Here is a 21,791-nt window from a genome sequence, read left to right on the forward strand (position 1 = left end):
ATTTATACCGCATATATCACAGTTCTCGTGAGCACACGCCACTGACAAAGAAAATAAATTGTTGAATAAAGTTGTTATTTTTGTTTTCTCAGACAATTAACAATGCCCTAGCAGCTACGCAGGAGAACATAAGCAGTGTGGAGGCATGTGTCTGCTACATTTTATAAAAAAAATGTTTTTTAATCTATATGTTTTATCTGTTAAAGGCCATAGTTATAACCCAAACTGGCTTATTATCATAGCTTTAGCTCTGGAAAATGCTGTGTGACTATAACATATTAAATTATTTTTAGTCGCACAACGAGGCTAGCTAGGGACAGAGCCCTGGAAAATGCAGCTGTTTGATCTAGGTCAGAAAACTAAGTCAAATAAATCATTTATTTTATGGTGTTAGTGTTCTGCAGGAAGTCTGAGCAGTGTAGCGTATCTGGATCATCCAGACTGGTCACATCGACATCAGTATATTGCCTTCAGTTTCCTCATTCAGATACTTGATAGACCTACACATAAGACATTAACAGAGATTCTTAATGTCCATTCTGATAATGTGTTCGTGTTGTAAGGATGATATGAAGGAAGAGGACAGCATGGCCATAAAGCGAGCAGCACTTCTGGAGAAAAGGCTGAGAAGAGAACGGGAGAGCCAGCAGAAGAAACAACAGCTGGAGGCGGAGCTTGAGCAAAAGAAAGAAGAGGCCAGGTAACGCCCAGCCCAGCTGTCAGTCACTAAATCTAAACTCCTCCCACTCATCTTTAATTTCAGTATCTGTCCTTTTCCACAGACTGAAAGCAGAGGAAGACCGCATGAAGAAGGAGGAAGACAAAGCCCGACGGGAATTTATCAAACAGGAGTACCTGAGAAGAAAACAGCTGAAGCTTATGGAGGACATGGACACGCTTGTCAAACCGCGTCCTGCGGGGGCCAAACAGAGGAAACCACGGCCCAAGTCCATCCACAGAGATGTGATGGAGTCCCCCAGGACTCCTGTCAGGGCCACGGCAGGTAAAGGGCGTCCCCTATTGGCAAAGCCCGACACTGCATGCTTTGTGCTACTCTCAGCCGTTTCCTGTCCAGCTCACTGCATCCCTCTGTATTTCCATCTAACAAGTACTCGAGATCTTTACTTGCTCTAAATATCTATTCTAACCAGTTTATTAACTTTCTGAGTAATTTCAAACTTGTTTCTATTTGAATTAATGTAACCAGTCTGACTGAATTATTTTAGGAATCTTGCAAATTACACTCTTTTGAGTGTGTTTAGACAGTATGAAGAAGTTAAGATAATAGCTTAATTGCAGAGAGCTGTATTGTTATGAGGGTACCACAAAGTTTGGCGGGCTTGCTGTTATCTTGTGTAACTGTGGGTCCTGTCCCGTTATGTTTGGCATCCAGGCTCACGACCTCGTGTTTTTTCAGTGTCCAGCCTGTCTCTGGCATCTCTTGGCGATAATGACAGCGTCAGCTCGGATAAGAAAACACAAAGGTAAGAAGCACTTCAAGCAGTCAGCAGAATGATAATATGTTTACTTCCTTGTTTCCCTGCGATTTTATATGTTTCTCTCTAGCTTTACTGAACAATACTAACCCAGTGTCCTTTGAATTCTCTGTATTCTTTCCTTCTTGTTCTTGAATGTTCTTGCTTCTTAGAAGCAAAAGCTTAGCATCTGGCAGTCTTTTCTTCTTTTTGAACTCTCCTCGTGTGAGAAATAGAAGGTCAGTCGTAGCTGGATAAGACTCTTTGTGCTTCCATCTTCTGTTCAAGAAGAACATCCTGTTTTGCTTTGAGTTCGGCAGCAACACGAGGAACGATCCCCCATCTTTGAACAATAAAGATGGCTACTATAACTCACCCATCACAGCTTTTTATGTTTCATTTTGTCATTTTTAACAAGCAAAGATTTAAGGTCACTTACTCTTTACACTGGCACTGAATGGCAACGAAACTTCAAAAACACAAGAATAAAGATCTGCATTTCACACTTTTGCTAGAGGCTTATTTAGAAGCTATAATGTCATTAACTACTTTTTTTATTAAACTTCTTAATACATGTTGCTGGTCTTAACATGCATGTACTATTCTGTTGCTTTCTCCTATACCTCACATTAAAAGTATTTTATTTTTGTTGTTTCATTTGATGCTGATACCAGGGAAATTACATGCATTAAAAAAACACTACTTGTGATTAAGAGCATTAATTCAGTCACTGCTCAATTTTGCATGAGGGCAGTTGTTGTCAGTAGATGTATCAGAATCTGCTGGATTGCAGGACTCAGTTCTTCATGTCATCCCAGTAGGCCTGACTCAGCAGATGGTTGCCTGTCACCCACTCGCTCCAGCAGCCGTAACGGAGAGAAAGACTGGGAGAACGGTTCGACCACATCCTCACTGACATCCAACACCGAATACACAGGTTAAAATACTCAAATGTTTCACAATATTTATGAGCCGCTGCTCCACCTCCAGTCCAGTAATACATTAAATAATATGGTAAGACACATCAATTTGCAATATCAAGTAGCAAAACGACCGGAAGCAAGACCCATACAATTTACAAATGTCCGTGCCCATTTTTAAAACTTGCTCAGAACTTCAGGTGACAGCTCCCTCTAAAGGACCGGAGGTTGAACAGCAGACTCCGAAGGGGCTTATAACTTTTATACTGTGATATGAAATTACATAATACCACCTCTATTTCTTTGCTGCAGGTCCCAAATTATATAAGGAGCCAAGTGCAAAGTCAAACAAGCATATAATTCAGAATGCTTTGGCGCATTGCTGTTTGGCTGGCAAAGTCAATGAAGGACAGAAAAACAAGATTTTGGAAGTAAGCATGTTCATTTTGCACTTTTTTACTACTACTATTATTATTTAGTAATGTAGTTATTAAATGCAATGAACATATGATATTTTATTTAACAATTAAATTAAATGAATTTAAAAAATACATTAAATATGTGCATTTAATTAAATGTTTTTATTAAAAACATGTCATGTTCAAGAGTTGTTTTTATTTTTATTAAATTAATTTATTAAGTTAATATAAGTTACATTTATATTATACATTTTATCCATCATATTCATTTGTTTCCTCAAGGAAATGGAGAAATCGGGGGCCAACAACTTCCTGATCCTGTTCCGGGATTCGGGCTGCCAGTTCCGCTCGCTCTACACCTACTGCCCTGACACCGCGGAGATCACCAAACTGGCCGGCATCGGCCCTAAAACCATCTCGCGCAAGATGATCGACGGCCTCTACAAGTACAACTCAGACAGGAAGCAATTCAGCCTAATTCCAGCCAAGACCATGTCGGCAAGCGTCGACGCCATCACGATCCACGGCCACCTGTGGCAGACCAAAAAACCTGGGACGCCGAAGAAAGTAGCGGCCGTGAAGTCCTAGTGTTTCTCGACGGCGGACGTACACAATCTCAATGCACTTGCTTGTACATGTTCCAATCTTACGACACTTTTTACACTCTTCGGTCAGTTGTGGTTTGGACACACAAGATTATGCACAACTGGAATGTAAAACTCTATGGGGGTGGCTCATGTGTCAATCACCCGAGACTGTGTGACTTAAGATGTTTTAATGCACCGTGTACATGTTGTTTTTATTTAAATGTGCCCCCCCCCCAAAAAAAGGATGACGTGTTATTTTATTTGGTACACTAAAGCACTGAATGTTCTTGGTTTGTACAGAAATCTCGCACATATGTTGACGTGTGGCCTTATGTTGCTTTTTGTCTATGTTTGCATTGGATTGATTTTTTACGACTGTGCTGATATGATTGTACGGCTGCTTGTGGAAAGGTTCTCACATGCATAGCTCGTGTTTAGCACTGTAAGGGAATCCTGTCATATCTAGTATACATTAACCAGTGTGCTAATGTGCAGTGAGTGGTTTAGTTTGCAGGCCGAACCCACTTTTGATGGGTTTTAACATTATCTAATGGCATTGATTCACAGCAGGATTGTGAATACATTTCATTCCGTTCCTGTAGGTGGTTTTGCTTTTTTATATATATATTTAAAACGTTGGACCGACTGATGGAAATGTTCAGCGTAATGATCTATTTAATCAATATTTATCTTTCATAAAAGGTCTTAAATAAGACTAGGGGTTAGAAAACCAAACCGCTATGTCGGTGCGATTTAAAAAAAAATAATGTGGACTGAATTGTTTGAACGATATTGACATTGATGAAGATGAATAAGATTATGTGCTGGAGTCATAATTATTTTCCAAACACTTTTGTACTGTTATGTATGCCTGTGGTGACTGAACTGAAGTGTTTCCCTGTCCAGGGTCGCGCAAGAGCATTAAAAGCAGTTTGGCAAATTATATATTTTCCCCGATTGTTGGAGCCATTTCAGTGTTTTGCGACTGAGGGCTAAATCATTCGATTTGTAAATTATTTTAAATAAAAATAACTTTTGGACTGGTATATAAGGGGTTAATACATGCCGCGTTTTTACGCCTGGAGTCTGTTTGGCATTTTAAAATGCTACGAATCTCATTCTATTGGCATGTCCCCTTAAAGTGTGATTATCTTATCGCAATTTTTGTGAAAATTTTCGATCTCATGAAAGTGCGTATAAACAGTACCCCAAATAAAAACAAAAACTCATGGTATTGATACGCAAAAATTGACTTCGGCATACATATGGGTAATTTTCCACATTTTATTGGGTGTACTGTTTATACACATTTTAATGTGACTGGGCTCAAATTTTTGTTGGCAAAATGGTCCTTTGGTTACAGTAAAGCCATGAAGAAGGCACTGTCAAACCATGCAGCTTTTCATTGGCCAAAGTGCAACATTTGTGTGAATCCGTTGCGAAATCTGCAAGCGGTGTTCCCAGTTATGAAATTACTTAACTATGGTAGCTAACCCTTGCATCCTTTTAATGCAGAATGTGGCTTTATACGGGTAGAGGCTTTGTTGCCTGACAAAAAAAAAACGGCCTTTCTTTTGTGCCCTTTATTTCAGAAGGAATTGTAAAAACTGCACACCTGTTCTCCCATTCAAACATTTCTTGAGTAGTTTGAGTCATGTGTCAGTGTCTGCAATGGAAATAATATGTGCACAGCCCTGAATACAAGGTAGCTGACATCTTACATCCATTAGAATGGCACAACTGGAAACAAATGTGATTTGGCCATTTCGAGCCACAAACAAGGTTTAGTAAGCTGTAAATGAGCACGATAGAAAACTGTACAGTGTGTGTTCTCTGATCTCTCCAGCACGTCTCTCTCTCTCTCTCTCTCTCTTATTTTGTTTCTTTCAGGCGCTGTGCTGTCATATTGTTCAAGTAACGTTAGATTTCAATTGCATTCAATAAATTTCGCATGGCCTCGTGTGCAAGCCTGCTGATTATTGTTTGACTTTGTTTGTTTGACTAATGAATATGTAATAAGACTTCATCAATATTTGCAACAATGTATAGCCTACTAACATTTTTGTAGTTACCAGGGGCGTGTCTAGGGGGAGGCTGGGGGAGGCTCCCCTAGGATAAGCCCTGCCTCCCCTGAGAAATGATCTGTCCCTCTGATGATAAATTAAAACTTAAAAGTGGATTGTTTTGTGCATATTTTTCCATAGCTTGCAGATGGGTCTGATCCAACAAAAATCCAGTTTGGCGCTGTTTGACATTGCGCGCGCTTCGGTGGTACGCGCTCAGAAAAAGTGCATCATGTGAGAACAGAACGCTAATTGAAATGTTTACCTGGCAGAGCTTTAAAGCAGTGGCGTGCCCAGAATGGTGGCACAAAAATGAGATTTGCCACCCCAAAACAGCGTATGGGATCGAAGTGCATTTACAGCTGAATAGCCTGATTTTGTCCTCGATTTCTGCCGAGGGTAGGATGTTAATAGTTTTGGTTGTGGGTATAAAAATGTCTCTACAATCTGCTTTCGAAGAAATATAATTGCATTGTGTGCTGCGCACATTCTATCAGCTGCAGTTTTGCCCAGCGGGATTAATATACTGCAACATACATTAACATCACAGTTAACTCATTCACATTTTTTATTTTTATGTATAGACTCATATGTTTAAAATGAAAGTAAACAACTGAAAGAAACAGATGCATATCTGAATATTAGAGGCGCACAGGTCTTAAAGGGACAGTAGGCTACATGCTGCCGTGTGAATTAAAGGGATAGATCACCCTAAAATTTTATTTCTGTCATTGTTTATACACTCACATGTTGTCCAAAACCTATATTAACTTCTTTCTTGTGCTGAAAGCAAAATAAGATATTTTGAAAAATTAGGATAACCAAACAGTTGCTGGTCCACATTGACTTTTATAGTAGGGGGACAATTACTGTGGAAATCACTGTGAACCAGCAACTGTTTGGTTTTCCACTTTCTTCAAAATAGAGTTTATTTAGTAGAAGAAAGAAACTCATTCTGATTTTTTTTCTTCACTATTTAAATTTTTGGGTGAATTATATGTTAATGAAACAACAAACACACAGAGAAAAATCAATACTCTATACTCGTGACTGAAAAACTTTAATTCAGTTGCTTTAATAGGAATCAGTTTTTATTTTTATATTTGTTCATTACATTTTTTTAATGCTCCTGCTAAATACACCCCTTGTACCTGAAAATGAAGCACTTTATTTGTATAATATCTGTATTTGTAATGTGTATCTTTGTTCTAATTTTTTAATAACAAAGATAAAATAATGACAAAGATTTTAATCCATGCACTTTGGCCTAAATATCTGCCACACTCTTTCATATTTTGTTACCTTAAAAGGCTTTATAATAGGGAAATTAGTTTGGTTGTGATGCTCAAACAGCTAGCAAAATAGAAAAACCAACATGACAAATATGATAAAATCATGGTATTTCTGAAAAAAATTCGATTTTTATTATATCACCCACCCCTGAGGGAGACCAAACCCATACAGACGCCAACCCCCCATAAAATAATAATAATATTTGCCTATGGCAAGCACCACTAATAATAAAAATAAAAATAAAACTATATTTAAAAAAAGTTATGTTGCCTCTGCTAATCATATCATAATTGAAATTCTTATAGTTTTACAAAAATAGCTTTTATTTCAACTCTCTAAATCTCCTGACACCCTGTAGCCGAATATATTCCTAGGCCTACATGTTTACATTTATTAATTTAGCAGACACTTTTATACAAAGCCACTTACAACCAGAGAATAACATTCAAATACTGTTCTCATACTGTTAAAATGAGAATATCAAAAAAAAAAATTTTTACCTGAGGCCGCATTCACAAAGAAACTTATAAGAGGCTACAAGTAGCTCCTAACTGGCGAATTTAAGAGAAACTCCTACAAATAATGACTGCTAATGTGTTTTACTAGGAGTAATTCACGAAGAATTTCAGCCCTAAAAGTAGCATCTACTTCTGGACCAGCTTAAAAGAAGAAACAAATTAATTAACCTCCTCTCTATACAAACGTAATGTAAGATTCATTTAAAGAACTCTCTTGTCCTTCTCGGTAACCTACTTGTGTAACACGTCTTCTCACAAGCAAACACCTGTCACTCATTATCAGGCAAACACCGTGATCTGTTATATATATATATATATATGAATCGGTCATATCTGTTGACCTGGTTTAACCTTTATGTGATAGCCCTATAGTCTAATAGGGGCCCTGTGCCTATCTCTGGGTTCCTGGCTGAGAAAAAGATATGCATTAAAAAAGATTGTGTGTAATATAGCTTAATTTTGTGCCGATATTTTCAGTTGTCTATGTTGCCCCCCCAAACAAGCCAAATGCCCCCCCAAACATGACATTCTGGTAACCCCTCTGGTAGTTACTAGAAACACTGCACACTTGAGTGGAAGTGTGAATGCTAGAATAATAACGTTATTATAAAAAACTATTTTAATAGGATTTCTACACTCAAAAGTGGCTATTTTAAGAATCACTCTTACATATTTATGCCTATATGTCCTGTCAGGAGAAAATATTAAAAAAAATCTCTTGCAAGACTCAGAAACAATGTGTTTGTAGGCAACGTTGTGGATTTCTTTTAGAACGTTTCTTCTTAAATTTTAGAATTCCATCAACACTTTTAAAGCCTCAGTGATTTATAACTTACAAATGAGTATTTCATAATACTGAAATGGTTTAATTTGAGTTCGTGTATCATTGTTCAAGAGTCTAACAACAGCCTTAATGAAAGCGACAAGATTTACCTCAGGTTTCGAACATAACTTAAAGGAAACAAAAACGTTCAAACTGTTACGAGTCAACTATTAAGTGTATCATATGACAAAGACTCTAACAGTCACTAAATATGTATTTAGAATGATGTTAAAATTGTTTAATCAGTAATCATTTGAGCGCGTACTTACATCAACATTACGAGAGAACCCGTCCACACGCCCTTCTGATTGGCTGTAGCAAATTCTATTATAAATATATATTATAAAATAATTAAAATTGATATTATTATATAATTTTACATTTACTTTTTCCATTCGAAGACACAACTAAATGCAAAATTAAAATCAAATGTAAAAAGTATCAAATAAAATAGTGTAAATAAGAACAAGTCATCTTCTAGAGTCTAGACTACATTACAACATCTGATATTTTACGAGATCGCTTGAAGCAGCTGACAGGTGACTCACGACCGGAAGTTGACGTCACACCGTATCGCTAATCGCTCAGGTGTGGGTTGTGTTAAGACCGTACTTACTCTCGAAGCGACATGCTGTCTGAAACCATATACGAGAGACATTTATTCAGACATTCAGTAGCATTTCTGACATCTCCGGTGAGTTCGTTTATGTTTTTTGGTCGAGTTGTAGGCCTATGAATATTCGTTTAATCTAATTTTGTAGAAATAAAGACTTAAATACTTAATTAGGCGCTCGTCTTTCTGAAAAGGTGTATATAAGTGTGTGTTCAGGGTTTATTGCGATTCAAATTGTGAATTCTGCTCTCACTTTACTTAGGCTAAATGTATTGATCAAGGCAAGAGAAAAATGAATGAATGAAACGACAACTAAATAGATGTACAATATTATATTTCACCTTTTAAAATGGCTCCAAAGTATTTGTTCACTTATATATATATATATATGTATGTCATTACATTTATATTTATGCAGAGTGTCAAACCAAACTGCATTAAATTTTGAATAACAATAGTACAAGCACAAGTATAAAGCATTTTAAACAATAAAACAATATATGTATTGTCCAGAATGAGGAAGAAAACTATTAACTTAGTCATTGTCAAATGATGCTGTTAAGTTAATGTGATGAAATTCACCTTTGGTGCATTTAATAGGACAGTTGTGAGGACTTGAGATACACTGACTTAATATATCTACTGAAAATCAGCAGTTGCGTGAATTTAACTGCAAACATAACTCGAAAAGTTTTGTGTGACATGTTGTTGAGACACATATTTTAAGCATGATTCCCAATATTTTTGGGGGCCCCTGTAATGTGTGACATATCACATTTGAAACACTGAGATAATCTCAACAGCTCCTCACGTCCTGCTCAGACTTGCCTGAACGCTAGAAGGGAATGCTGCTTTTTTCACACCGGTCCGTTTACCCAACTACCTGCACTTTTAGGCTAAATATATTTTTTCACTGCCGTGGTTGGCGAAATATTTGCTACAGTAGTGGTACAATTGCATTTTTGTTGTTGTTGTTGTTCTACAAAGAGCTTTAAGCTTTAACTGATGCATGCCACCTCCCGCATTCACGATAATAAAGCGTATTTGTTTTAGGGAATTAAAGTGAACAAAAGCCTAACCCCATGAGCTGGGTGTGTCTTTCCAACGTAAAAGTATTTCACAATATAAGTGACACATGGAGATGAGCTGTCATCGATATCACTTCCTGTTTCATGTTTTGGTTTCTTTAGTTATTTCCTTGTGCATCTTGTTTGTATCACATGACTTTGGATTTGGCAAACGAATAAATAAATATATAAAGAAAGAAAGAAAAAGAAATACGTCAAATCGCTTTTCAAGAATTGCATTACTTTAATGAAGCTTTTTTTTTTTGGCTTTATTATTATATCAGGACATTTTACTTTATTTGCCCAAAAATATTACAATTATATATATATATATATATATATATATATCTCAGAAGAGCTGCATTTAAGTAATTGTATTTACAAATTGAATGTATGATATGATAAATGTATAATTTTTTTCGACATTTCAATAAAAATAAAATAGTGCCTCCATTTATTTTTTCAAAACCTTTGTAAAAGGTATAATCATTATTATTATTAGTTTATAGTTAATGCTAATGACTGTTATATATCAGTTAGGTAGCAATAATTAAGTATTTGTTCAAATAAATAAAAATCACCTTAATTAATTAATTAACTTTGATTTTTAATTTTTAATTAACAGTGCTAGTGTATAAATATAAACATAAATATATATGTTGGATGACAATATTTAAGGTACTGTATGCACAAATAGCATTTTTAATGAATTTACAATACAATAAGACAATGGAATAAAGTGCCTTAATTTATCATTTGAAAGCATGTTTTAAAATATTATTTATACATTTTATTTTTTCATATTAATATTGTACAGTTAGACTGTTAATATCCTTTTTTTAGTAACACTAATATTTTATTACTGCTGTCAAATGATTAATGGCTATAATCGCATGCAAAATAAAAGTTTTTTTTTACATAATGTGTGTGTTCACACACACACATGCATGCATATATTTCAGGAACATTTTTTTAAATATATTAAATATATTTTTATATAATATATATTATATGAATATAAATATATACATGTAATATTTTCCAAATATAAACTGTATGTGTGTGTATTTATATATACATAAATATACACACATATTATGCAAACAAAACCTTTTATTTTGAATGCGATTAATCGCCATTAATCGTTTTTACAGCACTAATGACATATTATCATTTTGTATCAAATACAGTTAATGCAGCAAACTGTAGGCAAGTATGCAAATCCTGGTCGTGTTTAAAACCGTTCAAGTGTCCCAGTCCCGTGAGAATATGGATATGTGGGAGAGGCTCATCCGATAAGTCCTTACTCAGCACTGATTCGACTGACGAAGACACTCTTTGAAGGCATGAGTAACAGAAAACCTGTCTGCAGTGAAATTAATGATTCGTTTGATTCATCCTGCAGGCCTGTACCTGACTAACCAGTGTAACTTTTTTTAAGTAGGCAAAGTAGAATAAAACCATGCTCGCTTATTTTGCTGCGCTCACATTTTCCTCAGAAAACCTATTTTGAATGCTATTTTCTTCACATGGCTTGATCTTAGGCTGAAATTTTGGTCGCTTGAATGTAAACATTTCAAGCACGTCACTCACGGCCTCACGCGAACATGCAGCAGTTCGTTTTCTCGCAACATGTTCGTTTGCTCCCTCAGGGATCAACAATTTCAGGTATCCTCGTACCCCAATCCGCACATGTCTCAGCCTGCCTCCGTGTTTAAGTCCTTGCAAACATCCAGCTCAAACTGAGTGGGAACCCGACCCGTGTTTCTTGTTTTCAACGACTGGAGAGCTCAAATTGCTGTGATCTGTCAGCGTGCTGCTTTGGCACAACAACACCAATGAGTCACCGTTGAATTCCTGATGTTAAATAACGTACTGCGAAGACTGTTTAGGTGAAGCAGCTTTGAGTCGAGGTGTTTACTGAGGGATGAGTTTAAGTGGGGGGTTTAGTTTTCTATTGTCTGTGTTTACGCTTCAGTCCAGTTCATGCAGGAACAGGCCTTGAGGTAAATGTTTGGGAAGTAGGATCAAATGAATGTGTGTCTCTTGAAACAGATCTGAGTTTAATGCTGTTTTTGTTCTACAGATGTAGATGGGACGACGGACGGGTTTCATTTCCAGCACTTTAGCATCCTGAATCATGGACTACCACCTCCAGCCACGAAAACACTCAAGCGATAAACATATATGTTGGATACGGACGCCTACATAGATGCAGTCAACTATGGAAAACATGATTTAAAAGCGTTTTTCTTTTTTTTCTGAAGTATCAATTTTGTAGTTATTTTGAGCCATGTATTCTCCTCTGTTCTTCATCGTCCTCCATGGCATCTTCCTTGTGTGTGCCTCCAATGCATGGAGCAGTCTGAAAAGTATCCCACGAAAAACCATTCAGTATGAGGGTAAGGTTAATTTTCATTGAGTTTCTAAAGCTAATTATAAGCATCTAGTCTTCAACCCTGTTACCTACGCTATGGCCAAGCAAGTACTTTGCTGAATGGGAAATATGTAGTTTTTATGAAACTGCTAGTTTATCGAGGATATTTAAGTATTAGTTTAATTTTCAACCCTGTTACTTGCAACTTTCAAAATGAAGGCAAGATTAATCTTCATTGAGATTATGACTGTGAGCTAAATATTAGCGTCTAGTTCAGTCTTCAACCCCGTTACCTATGTTATTGTAAGCATGAATGATCAAACAAATATTTTGCTTTATTGAAAATATGTAGTTTTTATATAACTGCTGGTTTACTTAGAAAATATGGTATCAAACTAGTACCGTATTTGCTTAAATTGCAACTTTTATGAAGGTCAGATTCATTTTAGGCTAAATTTAACTGTACAACTATGAGCTAAGTGTTAGCATTAGCATATGTCGAAAGACTTATTAGGGTGACTTGGACATTAACCCTCTTTCTAACAGTTAAAATAATAATAATATGAAAATGTAAATCACAGTTTTGGTATAAACTATTAATTATATATATTTAAAAAAATCATTGTTAAAATTAATGACCAAAAACCTACCAACAATAATTAAACATGTCTGATAATATTGTGCACAATTTGCAACCCTGTTACCAAATGATTTTCCCCTTTTACCAAAAATATAAACAGCCTATCATTTTGACACCCAGGAAATAACATATTTTAGTCACTTTGTACACCATAATAGGAAGACAATTTAAAAAAATGTTATTCAGTTTTCTTAAATGTTAATACACAAATTGTAGTGTTGAGTGCATTCATCCAGTTCGTGTAAGAATGTCATCGAACAAATATTTTGTTTTATGAAAAATATTTTGTTTTCATGTAACTACTTAATTTCCAACCGTGTTACTTACAACACATTTTAGTTTATTGATTGATTGATAAATTGTATAAATTTATTTTTAATAATCATGTTTGTTGCTAAAAAATTTAAGAAAAAAAAATCACATATTTAATTATTTAGATTTTTGAATTCCCAATTGTTGGTAACAGGGTTGAACAATTTCAATCCTCATAGAAAATGAATGGAAATAAAATTACTCGCATATTGTTTACAAATATATTTATGTAAAACAATTTAAATTGTTCAATTTCAGTGTAATTCCTGGTTATGATACTTGAATGACAAATTGAAGAATTACCAAGTTTTGCTATAAGTTTGATTGCGTCATATAACAACTGGTGTTAATAGTGTTCATTTTCTGTAAAGTTGCTTTGCAACAATTTGTATTGTAAAAAGCGCTATACAAATAAACTTGAATTGAATTGAACAAGTAGATAAGTCATTGTTATTCAACGTGCATGTATGTTTTTGTCCTTAGATAACAATGTGATCACGTTTAAAGGGGAAGGTGTTTGGAATTACTCTACAATGCTGATTAGGGAGGATCTGGGCTTGCTGGTAGTGGGGGCGAGAGAGGCCGTCTATGCCCTTGACATAAAAGATATCAGCGTTGCCAAGTCTGAGGTGCCGGTTTGGTTTCCTTTCCTTTATTCCTTGGCAACAATATAACAATTCTTTGACACTGTTTCAAAACTGCACATCTGTATAGTGTGTATTGATTTTTCTCCACCCATCAGGTGCTTTGGAAAGTTACAGAGGAGAAACAAAAGGAATGCACCTCTAAAGGAAAACATCCTGACGTGAGTAAATATCTGTGTATCTCCCAACCATGCTCACTGACACACAAACACATGCCAATACTCTGAAAAATAGCCAAAAATGTGATGCATCTGATTGATTATCTTTTCAGATCGACTGTCGAAACTATGTGCGGATGCTGCATCAGATGAACGACAGCGTGATGTACATGTGTGGGACAAATGCTTTTAGCCCCACCTGCGATTACATGGTAAGTGGCATGACCAGAAAATACTCATTCATATTTGTAACATAAAATGTATAAAGACAACCAAATTAAATAATTGTTTCCAAAATGTAAAAACATAGCGTGTCTTTGTCATTTGCATCTCGTAATCTTATCACTTTCTTCCTGGTGAGTGGGTGAGATTAGGATTCATGTGATCCATCAGGTGCTAGTGTCATGCAGTTAAAAACAAGTTTAGAAAACAACTTGTTTTCATTGTGTTTGAACAGACGTTTGGTGACGGGCAGCTGAAACTAGAGGGAAAGCAGGAAGACGGGAGGGGGAAATGTCCTTTCGATCCATTCCAGAGATCCTCTTCCGTCATGGCTGGTATGTATATACACACACAACACACACACAAACATACACATTGTATATAAAATTATTTATTAATTTATTTTGATTTATATTTGACAGATCAAGACCTGTATTCTGCCTCATCCTTAAACTTCCTGGGTTCGGAGCCGGTCATTCTCCGCACCTCTCCCATTTCACTGCGGACAGTGTTTAAGAGCTCTTGGCTCAATGGTATGTCAGATGTTACGAAAAAAGGCCATTTAGAAAATAAAGACTAATAATGACTAATAGTAAAATAATGAAAGGCTTTGTGTGAATATCCTTTTTTATATTTAGCTTTAATAAAATAACTTGTCATATCAGTTATATCATTTGATTAACATTTAAAAGTGCTGTATGTAGGCTTGACACCAAGTGGTTGAACTAGGTATTGCAGTCCAAAATCAAAATATTGGAAAGAGGTTTTTTTTCACCCGACTCCTCCTCAGACTTGATACACACACAGGTTGGCAGATTGACGACAACAACAGGAACAAGCGCACTTGATGATAAATTAAATTAAGTACACTGTTTTCCACTATCTGGCAATTGGATAAACTGTCAGTGGGCGGGTTTCAGAAACCAAAACAGAGACAGACATTCTTTCCGGCCCGGAACACACATTTTTCAAAGAAGAATAACTGACTGTAGAACTGATTTTCAGATAAACAAGTATGTTATCTTCGCATGTTTCTTAAATATCTGCAAACATACGGTATTTATGCTTAAGTAGAGTCAAAAACGTATATATAGCACCTTTTAAGTTAAAAAAACAAATTTGTTTTGAACTTTTTAGTAAAAACAATTGTCAAAAAGGAAACTATTGTTCATTGACATAAGAAATTTGTCTCAGAATCAGTGTTATTTTAGTATTTTATAATTTATAATTATTTTAAATTATCTTTTTTTTTTTTTTAAGTTTGTATGCTTTTGTATCTTTTTAATTAATTTCATTTTACGATTTACTCATTTTATTCTACGATTTCAGCTTAAGCGTATTTCAGTTAGTTACATTTCGTCTTCTTTTTTTCTTTTTTTTTTTGCAAGATTTTAGGTTTTTCATCTTTTACAATTTTGTTTTAGTTACCATTACAAATAGTTTAGTCATATCAAAACCTCAATATCATTCAGCACTGTTTCGAACAAAGTTAAAATCTAATTTGTTCTACCCACTCAAGAGCCAAACTTCGTCTACATGGACGTGGTCCCTGAAAGCGAGGACAGTCCTGAGGGTGACGATGACAAAGTCTACATGTTCTTCAGTGAGAACGCCGTGGAGTACGACTTTTACAACAAGCTTGTGGTGTCGCGTGTTGCCAGAGTCTGCAAGGTAGCTCTTCACCGATCCCTTTACCTTGGCATATTTAGCGCTGATCTTTATAAAGACATTTCATTCCCTGTTCTGCAGGGTGACATGGGTGGTCAAAGGACCCTCCAGAGGAAATGGACCTCTTTCTTGAAGGCTCGTCTGGACTGCTCTGGCCCTGAACCCAGCCTGCCTTACATCATACAGGACGTCTTTCAAGTCCGCCACAAGAAATGGAGGAAAAGTGTCTTTTATGCCGTTTTCACCTCTCAGTCGTAAGTTTTATTTTTTTGCACATCCTATATCTGAGTATGCTCAGTTGTTTAGTTATTTACTATTTCCTATAAAGTCTTCACCACATAGTTCACTGTGTAGAGAACAGGTGCAGTCACATTAATGAAATATATATATATATATATATATATATATATATATATATATATATATATATATATATATATATATATATATATATATATATATATATATATATATATAAAACTATAGTAGTATTTAAATTATGCTTAAATAACACTTATTCGGAAAGTTTATGTAAATTGTATGATTCTTACAAAAGGGGAAGAATCCATTTAAAAAAAAATTTCTGCTGCAACATTTATAGAAAAAGTTTTTAATCCGATTTCAAACCACATATAAAGGCAATGTGAATTGTAACAACTGGATTTAATGAATTGTGTTAGTGTTGCACATTGTAAACAATTTGAATAAAATACAGTAAAAAAACAAAACCCCTCATCCGCATCAGTATAACTCACTGTACAATAGCTGCAGACTAAGTAAAGGATACGAGTCACATTTCATATACAGTAGATCTGTTTAATGGTAGGACTGATAATTAAAGGACAGTCTGGCTCCTTCCTCCTGTTTAGTCACAGTTTTGATATTTATAATCTGTTTGTGTATGCAGGAGCTCAACAGATCGGTCTTCGGCAGTGTGTGCATATGATGTGACTGATATCAGCGAGGTGTTCTCACGTGGCAAATTTAAGACTGAGGTGACTGTGGAAATGTCTGATGTGAAGTGGGTCACGTACAACGGAGAGCTTCCTGTCCCTCGACCAGGAGCTGTGAGTGGTCAATAGTGGTCTTGCATAACCTTGTAGGGGATGCATGCCATTTTTTTTCTTCGTTAAATTGTACTGTGGAGAACATTAAAAAATACTGACAGAATCCAAAAAGCATGTTTTCATATATTTTATTATAATCTGATGGTACAAAATAAATATATTTTAGGGCTGTCAGTTTAATGTGTTAACTTAATTATTTATGAAAAAAATAACGTGATTAAAATGTTTTAATGCAGTTAATGCACTGGCCCCCGCCCCCAGACCTGTACATCATCCTAAATTTCATACAGTTGACTGTTAACAAATATGATGCAGGGCATCAACACTATAAATGCAGTTATGTCCTAAAATTCAAGATATTGGGACAAAAATGTCCCTGTATGAGTATTTGTCTCGTATTTATATCACATAAGTGATATCACTTGAGCAATCACACGAGTGCAAATATGATTTTATACAAAAGTTCAGTAAATAAGAAGATATTGCGTTATGTTGTAAACATAATATTGTGTTTTTGCTCACTTTCATCAATGAAAATATTTCCTATGAAGCCACTGCAGAACTGTTGTGTGTCTCAGATCAACCCAGCAGTGATTCGTTTCTGAATGAATCGTGTAAACCAATGATTCAAAGACCATTCATAAAGAGAACCATTTACTTAATTCCTGAATGAATCAGCTGTTTGAACTAATCAAATGAATGAATGTCTCAAAGACATTTATCGTCACCTGCTGGCAGTTTTACTTTCTTTTTTAGAGTTTAATTTCATTTATTTAAGGCAAGAAGGAATGGTTAAAATAATATTTTGGTCATCATTTACTCCCCCTCATGTAATTTCACACCTGAAAGACTTGCTTTCTTTTGCGCTACATAAAAAAAAAGCTATTTTGAAGACTGTTGTTAATAATAACAAAGCTGTTTTGGTTACCAGAGACTTTTAATTGCATGAACAAAAAATACTGCGATGTTTCTCAAATGATCTCATTTAATGTTAGGCCCTTGTAGCCTTAATGTTTGTTGAATCAAATGAAAAAACAATTTTTTTATATAGCTTTAACTAATCTTTTATGAGTGTTTTCACAGCCAGATTTAGTTTGTGATTTAATTGGATTAATTAATCACCATACCACGTAATTAATTAGATTTTAAATTTGAATCAACTGACTGCTCCAATTTTATTTTGATCTGCCGGTACTCGTCTTCACAGTGTATCAACAATGCAGCGAGGAGCGCAGGAATAATGAGGTCACTGGACCTCCCCGATAAAACCCTTCAGTTCATCCGAGACCGGCCCCTCATGGACGACGCCGTCCGACCAATCACAGGCAAGCCCCTGCTGCTCAAGAGAGGCCCGCTGTTGACCCGCCTCGTTGTAGACCACGTTACTGTATCGGACGGACAGTCCTATCCTGTGATGTTTGTTGGTACAGGTGAGATTCCCATTCACCTCTAGAACAGAGCAGCTCTCTACTGTCGGTTAGAGTGTGTGTGTGTGTGTGTGTAAACAGTCGTTCACAAGAATGTTAATTGTACTTTGGACTGAGCTGTTTAAATTATAACCCATTAAATTTGTTGTTTTTACGTTAAATAATGTTGAAAAGCTGCATATAGAAAGATGTTTTTGTAATGCAAGTCAATTGTTTTCCGTTTTCAATCAGAGAACGGTTATGTGCAGAAAGCAGTGAACTATGACGGAGAAATGCACATTATTGAAGAAGTAAAACTGTTTCAGAATGCTGAGTCCATTGACGTCTTAAGACTTCACCAGAATCAGGTACACAAAACTGGGACTGGGTATAGATAGAGATTTGCTGATTCAATTATTTTCAGATTCACATGCCTCTTGATTCGATTCTGATTATTAGTTTGGGTATAATTAAGTTGTAAAATAAATTTTGCTTGTATATGAAAGAGATCGTTCTCTCTCTGCTAGTACTGTATAAATGTGTTGATTCAGATATATTTAGATTCAGGGGTGGCACAGTGGTTTAGTGGGTGGCCACTGTTGCTTCACAGTGAGAAGGTCCCTGGTTCGAGTCCACGCTGAGTCACGATGCCTTTCTGTGTGGAATTAGATTTAGATTCACAGACTCTCTATTTGATTGGTTTCTGATTCATTTGGGTCTAATTTAGTTCTAATGTAAATTTTGTTTCTAGATGAAAGATTCTTTGCTAATGCTGATTCAATTAGATTCACAGACTCTGTTCTGATTCATTATGGGATTAATCAGTAGTAAAGTCCTTTTTTTTTTTTTTTTTTAAACAGCTAATACGGTTTTGTCTGTTTTGTCCAGTTGTATGCAGGCTCTGCGTCTGGGGTTGTCCAGATGCCCGTCAGCAACTGCAGTCGTTATTCATCCTGTCTGGACTGTGTGCTGGCCAGAGACCCTTACTGTGCCTGGGACGTCCCATCCCAACGGTGCTCTAGACTACCCACATCACCTGAGGACGGAAAAAGGTAAAGCACTCACACACAAGTACAATCCCATATCAAGGACAAAACAGTAAAACATTTTTATTGATTGTGAACCACTGTTTTGAATATCTAAAATCTACTTGACTATATATGTGTATAAATAACATATACAGACAATTAACATCAAACGTTTTGCATTTCAGCAATCTGATACAAAGTCTGAAGGACGGGGATGCCACTCGATGCCCAACAACAGGTATTTATCATCTTTTTTTTCCCTTTATTTAATACTAAAGGAATAGTTAATTCAAAATTGAAGATTTGCTGAAAGTGTACTTCATCCAAGAGTTTGTTTCCACATCAGACCAGATTTGGAGAAATTTAGCATAACATCACTTGCTCACCAGTGGATCCACTGCAGTGAATGGGTCCCGTCAGTCTGAACATCTGATTAAAACATCACAATAATCCACCAGTAATCCACAAAACTTCAGCCCATCAATTAATGTCTTATAAATCGAAGAACTGCATGTTTGTCAGAAACAAATCAATCATTAACACGTCTTTAACTTGAAAACCATTGCTTCTGGCCAAAATACGAGGCCGCAATCCATAATGACATTTCCTGCACTGAAAAGGTCCATCTGTCGTCCTCTCATTTCAAAATCCACCCACATATTTGTTTAGACCAGTTTTTGCTTGTAAACAGAGCTCGATCTGTGCAGATTTCTCTCCTGATTCAGCCTATACGATTTTTTTTTCACTGTGGAAAGATATACTATAGATGAGGGGGACTCTATTTTTTTCTGCTTCACAAAACATTAATTGATTGACTGGAGTGGTGTGGATTACTTTTGGATTATTGTGATGGTTTTTATCAGCTGTTCAAACTCTCAATCTGACGGCACCCATTCACTGCATAGAATTCATCGGTGAACAAGTGACGTAATGCTAAATTTCTCCATATCTGTTCAGATGAAGAAAAAACTAATCTTGGCTTCGCTTTTAAAACCAGGGTTATGTTTAACATATTTTTTCTCTTCGCCAGCTCCCATGGAACCAAAGATCCTCAGCCTAGTGCTGGGAAACAACATAAGATTGCCGTGTTATCCAGAATCTAACTTGGCCCAGGTCAACTGGAACTTTCCTGGAGAGTCACTTCCCTACCCAAAAAAGAAGTATATTATTTATAATGATGGCATCCTTCTCTACAATGCCTCTGTCTCTGATGCTGGACGCTACACCTGCACGTCAGTGGAGCAGGTGAAAGGGAGAGACTACACCCAAACGTTGGCCATTTATGACTTGCGTGAACAATCAGCAGTAGTTGTGACCGATAAGATCAAGACCACACTGGGAATCCTTCCTGAAATCCACACGACATCGTCAGGTTTGCATAAATCTGAAGAGCCTCCTTGGTATTCGAAAACACAGAGCAGTGAGAGTAAATGGATAGTAATGCAAGTGGCGTTGGCCATGCTGTCAGTTATGATGGCGTGTCTGCTGATCTGGAACCTGTACATGGGCCACATCTCTCCGTTTATGTGCTGTGGGAGGAGGCAACTAATCAAAAGCCCCAGGAGTCTTCCTGAAAGGGAATACATGCACACAGGAAATGATGCTGTGGACAGTAAACAGCACATGGTCAGTTTGTGTGTCACGACGAACAGTGGTCTAGAAGCCACCAGCTTCCACAGGAATGCCAACAAAGGGGATACGCCAACGGACGTTTGTGTTTTTAAATACATTACAGATGAGTCTGAGATTTAAGATGTAAAAAAAAAAAAAATGTACATGTACATTATATTTTGTATAATTTTTATACTTATTTATTTTTATTCATAATAAAAAATCAATGTTTTTGCATAATTACTGTTTAGAATGCTAAGTAGAATGAGAACTCTGAATCAGAGTTTATCAAGACAATGTTCAGTTAACAAAGTTTTTTAGATAACGTAGGTACATTTGAAAAAAAGACAGTTGCTGCCCTGTTAAAAAAAAATTCAATTAGTAGCTGTGTCCAAAATCAAATAGTGTTTGGTAGCTATTAATTTTAACAGGGAAGTGCTTTGCAACATTCCCTCTCTCAGTACCTTGGTCTTTCAGATCAGAATTTGGTGCTGTAACCTGGTGTGGAACTCAAGTACACATTTCTTATGTCTGTTCACATTCAACTATGTCTGTTCTCTCTCGGTTTCACATCAATTAAAGAGACAGTTCTCCCAAAAATGAAAACTACCTTATGATTTTTCAAGCTCTATAATGGCAGTGAATGGATGCAGAGATTTTGAAGCCCAAAAAAGAGCATCCATCCATCATAAAAAGTGCCCCACACGTCTCTGGGGGGTTAATAAAGGCCTTCTAAAGAAAATCAATGCATTTGTGTAAAAATTAAAAAAAACATTTTTTAACGTTATAAACCGTAATCTCCAGCTTCCGCTAACTGTCGTATGCGTGTTCATGAGGGAGTGGCTTCCAGCAGATGACGTAGGATGCAAGGGTAGTGTAA

The 21,791-nt window shown here is 36.1% G+C and overlaps 2 protein-coding genes across 11 annotated transcripts in view; both read left to right on the forward strand.

The window, feature by feature from the left end:
- The window catches only part of LOC113040011 (calmodulin-regulated spectrin-associated protein 2-like), a 34,362-nt gene extending 28,987 nt beyond the window's left edge, over nt 1-5,375 (forward strand). Inside the window, exons 13-19 of one of the 8 annotated variants that reach the window (XM_026198191.1) lie at nt 564-700; nt 783-1,003; nt 1,394-1,484; nt 1,649-1,714; nt 2,297-2,412; nt 2,708-2,826; nt 3,097-5,375. In XM_026198191.1, the coding sequence (XP_026053976.1) occupies nt 564-700; nt 783-1,003; nt 1,394-1,484; nt 1,649-1,714; nt 2,297-2,412; nt 2,708-2,826; nt 3,097-3,402 (1,056 nt within the window). In that variant the 3' untranslated portion in view covers nt 3,403-5,375. Of the gene's footprint in view, nt 1-563; nt 701-782; nt 1,004-1,393; nt 1,485-1,648; nt 1,715-2,293; nt 2,413-2,707; nt 2,827-3,096 lie in introns of all 8 variants that reach the window. The other 7 variants (XM_026198192.1, XM_026198193.1, XM_026198194.1 and 4 more) reach the window with 7 other exon arrangements.
- Nucleotides 5,376-8,641: 3,266 nt separating this feature from the next.
- On the forward strand, nt 8,642-21,071 carry LOC113040012 (semaphorin-4E-like). Of its 3 annotated transcripts, none has more exons than XM_026198199.1 (15): nt 8,642-8,792; nt 11,865-12,180; nt 13,591-13,736; nt 13,850-13,912; nt 14,023-14,121; nt 14,367-14,466; nt 14,554-14,664; nt 15,651-15,802; nt 15,881-16,053; nt 16,707-16,866; nt 18,074-18,296; nt 18,525-18,640; nt 19,161-19,324; nt 19,486-19,538; nt 20,331-21,071. In XM_026198199.1, the coding sequence occupies exons 2-15, from the start codon at nt 12,072-12,074 to the stop codon at nt 21,050-21,052; spliced, it is 2,391 nt and encodes a 796-aa protein (XP_026053984.1). In that variant the 5' UTR covers nt 8,642-8,792; nt 11,865-12,071; the 3' UTR covers nt 21,053-21,071. The 3 variants fall into 3 exon arrangements, with proteins under 3 accessions (XP_026053984.1, XP_026053986.1, XP_026053985.1); XM_026198201.1 differs by having other exon boundaries at nt 13,615-13,736; XM_026198200.1 differs by lacking the exon at nt 8,642-8,792 and adding an exon at nt 11,179-11,784.
- The last annotated feature ends 720 nt before the right edge of the window (nt 21,072-21,791 follow it).

Source organism: Carassius auratus, chromosome 22 (genome assembly GCF_003368295.1).
Source record: "Carassius auratus strain Wakin chromosome 22, ASM336829v1, whole genome shotgun sequence".
NCBI lineage: Eukaryota > Metazoa > Chordata > Actinopteri > Cypriniformes > Cyprinidae > Carassius > Carassius auratus.

What these genes read in the sequence shown, in the direction of transcription:
- LOC113040012 (XM_026198199.1), top strand. Translation starts at nt 12,072, where the DNA reads ATGTATTCTCCTCTGTTCTTCATCGTCCTCCATGGCATCTTCCTTGTG. An exon ending in TAAGAGCTCTTGGCTCAATG is followed by an intron (nt 14,665 to 15,650) that starts GTATGTCAGATG and finishes TACCCACTCAAG; the next exon opens with AGCCAAACTTCGTCTACATG. An exon ending in CTGTCCCTCGACCAGGAGCT is followed by an intron (nt 16,867 to 18,073) that starts GTGAGTGGTCAA and finishes TCGTCTTCACAG; the next exon opens with TGTATCAACAATGCAGCGAG.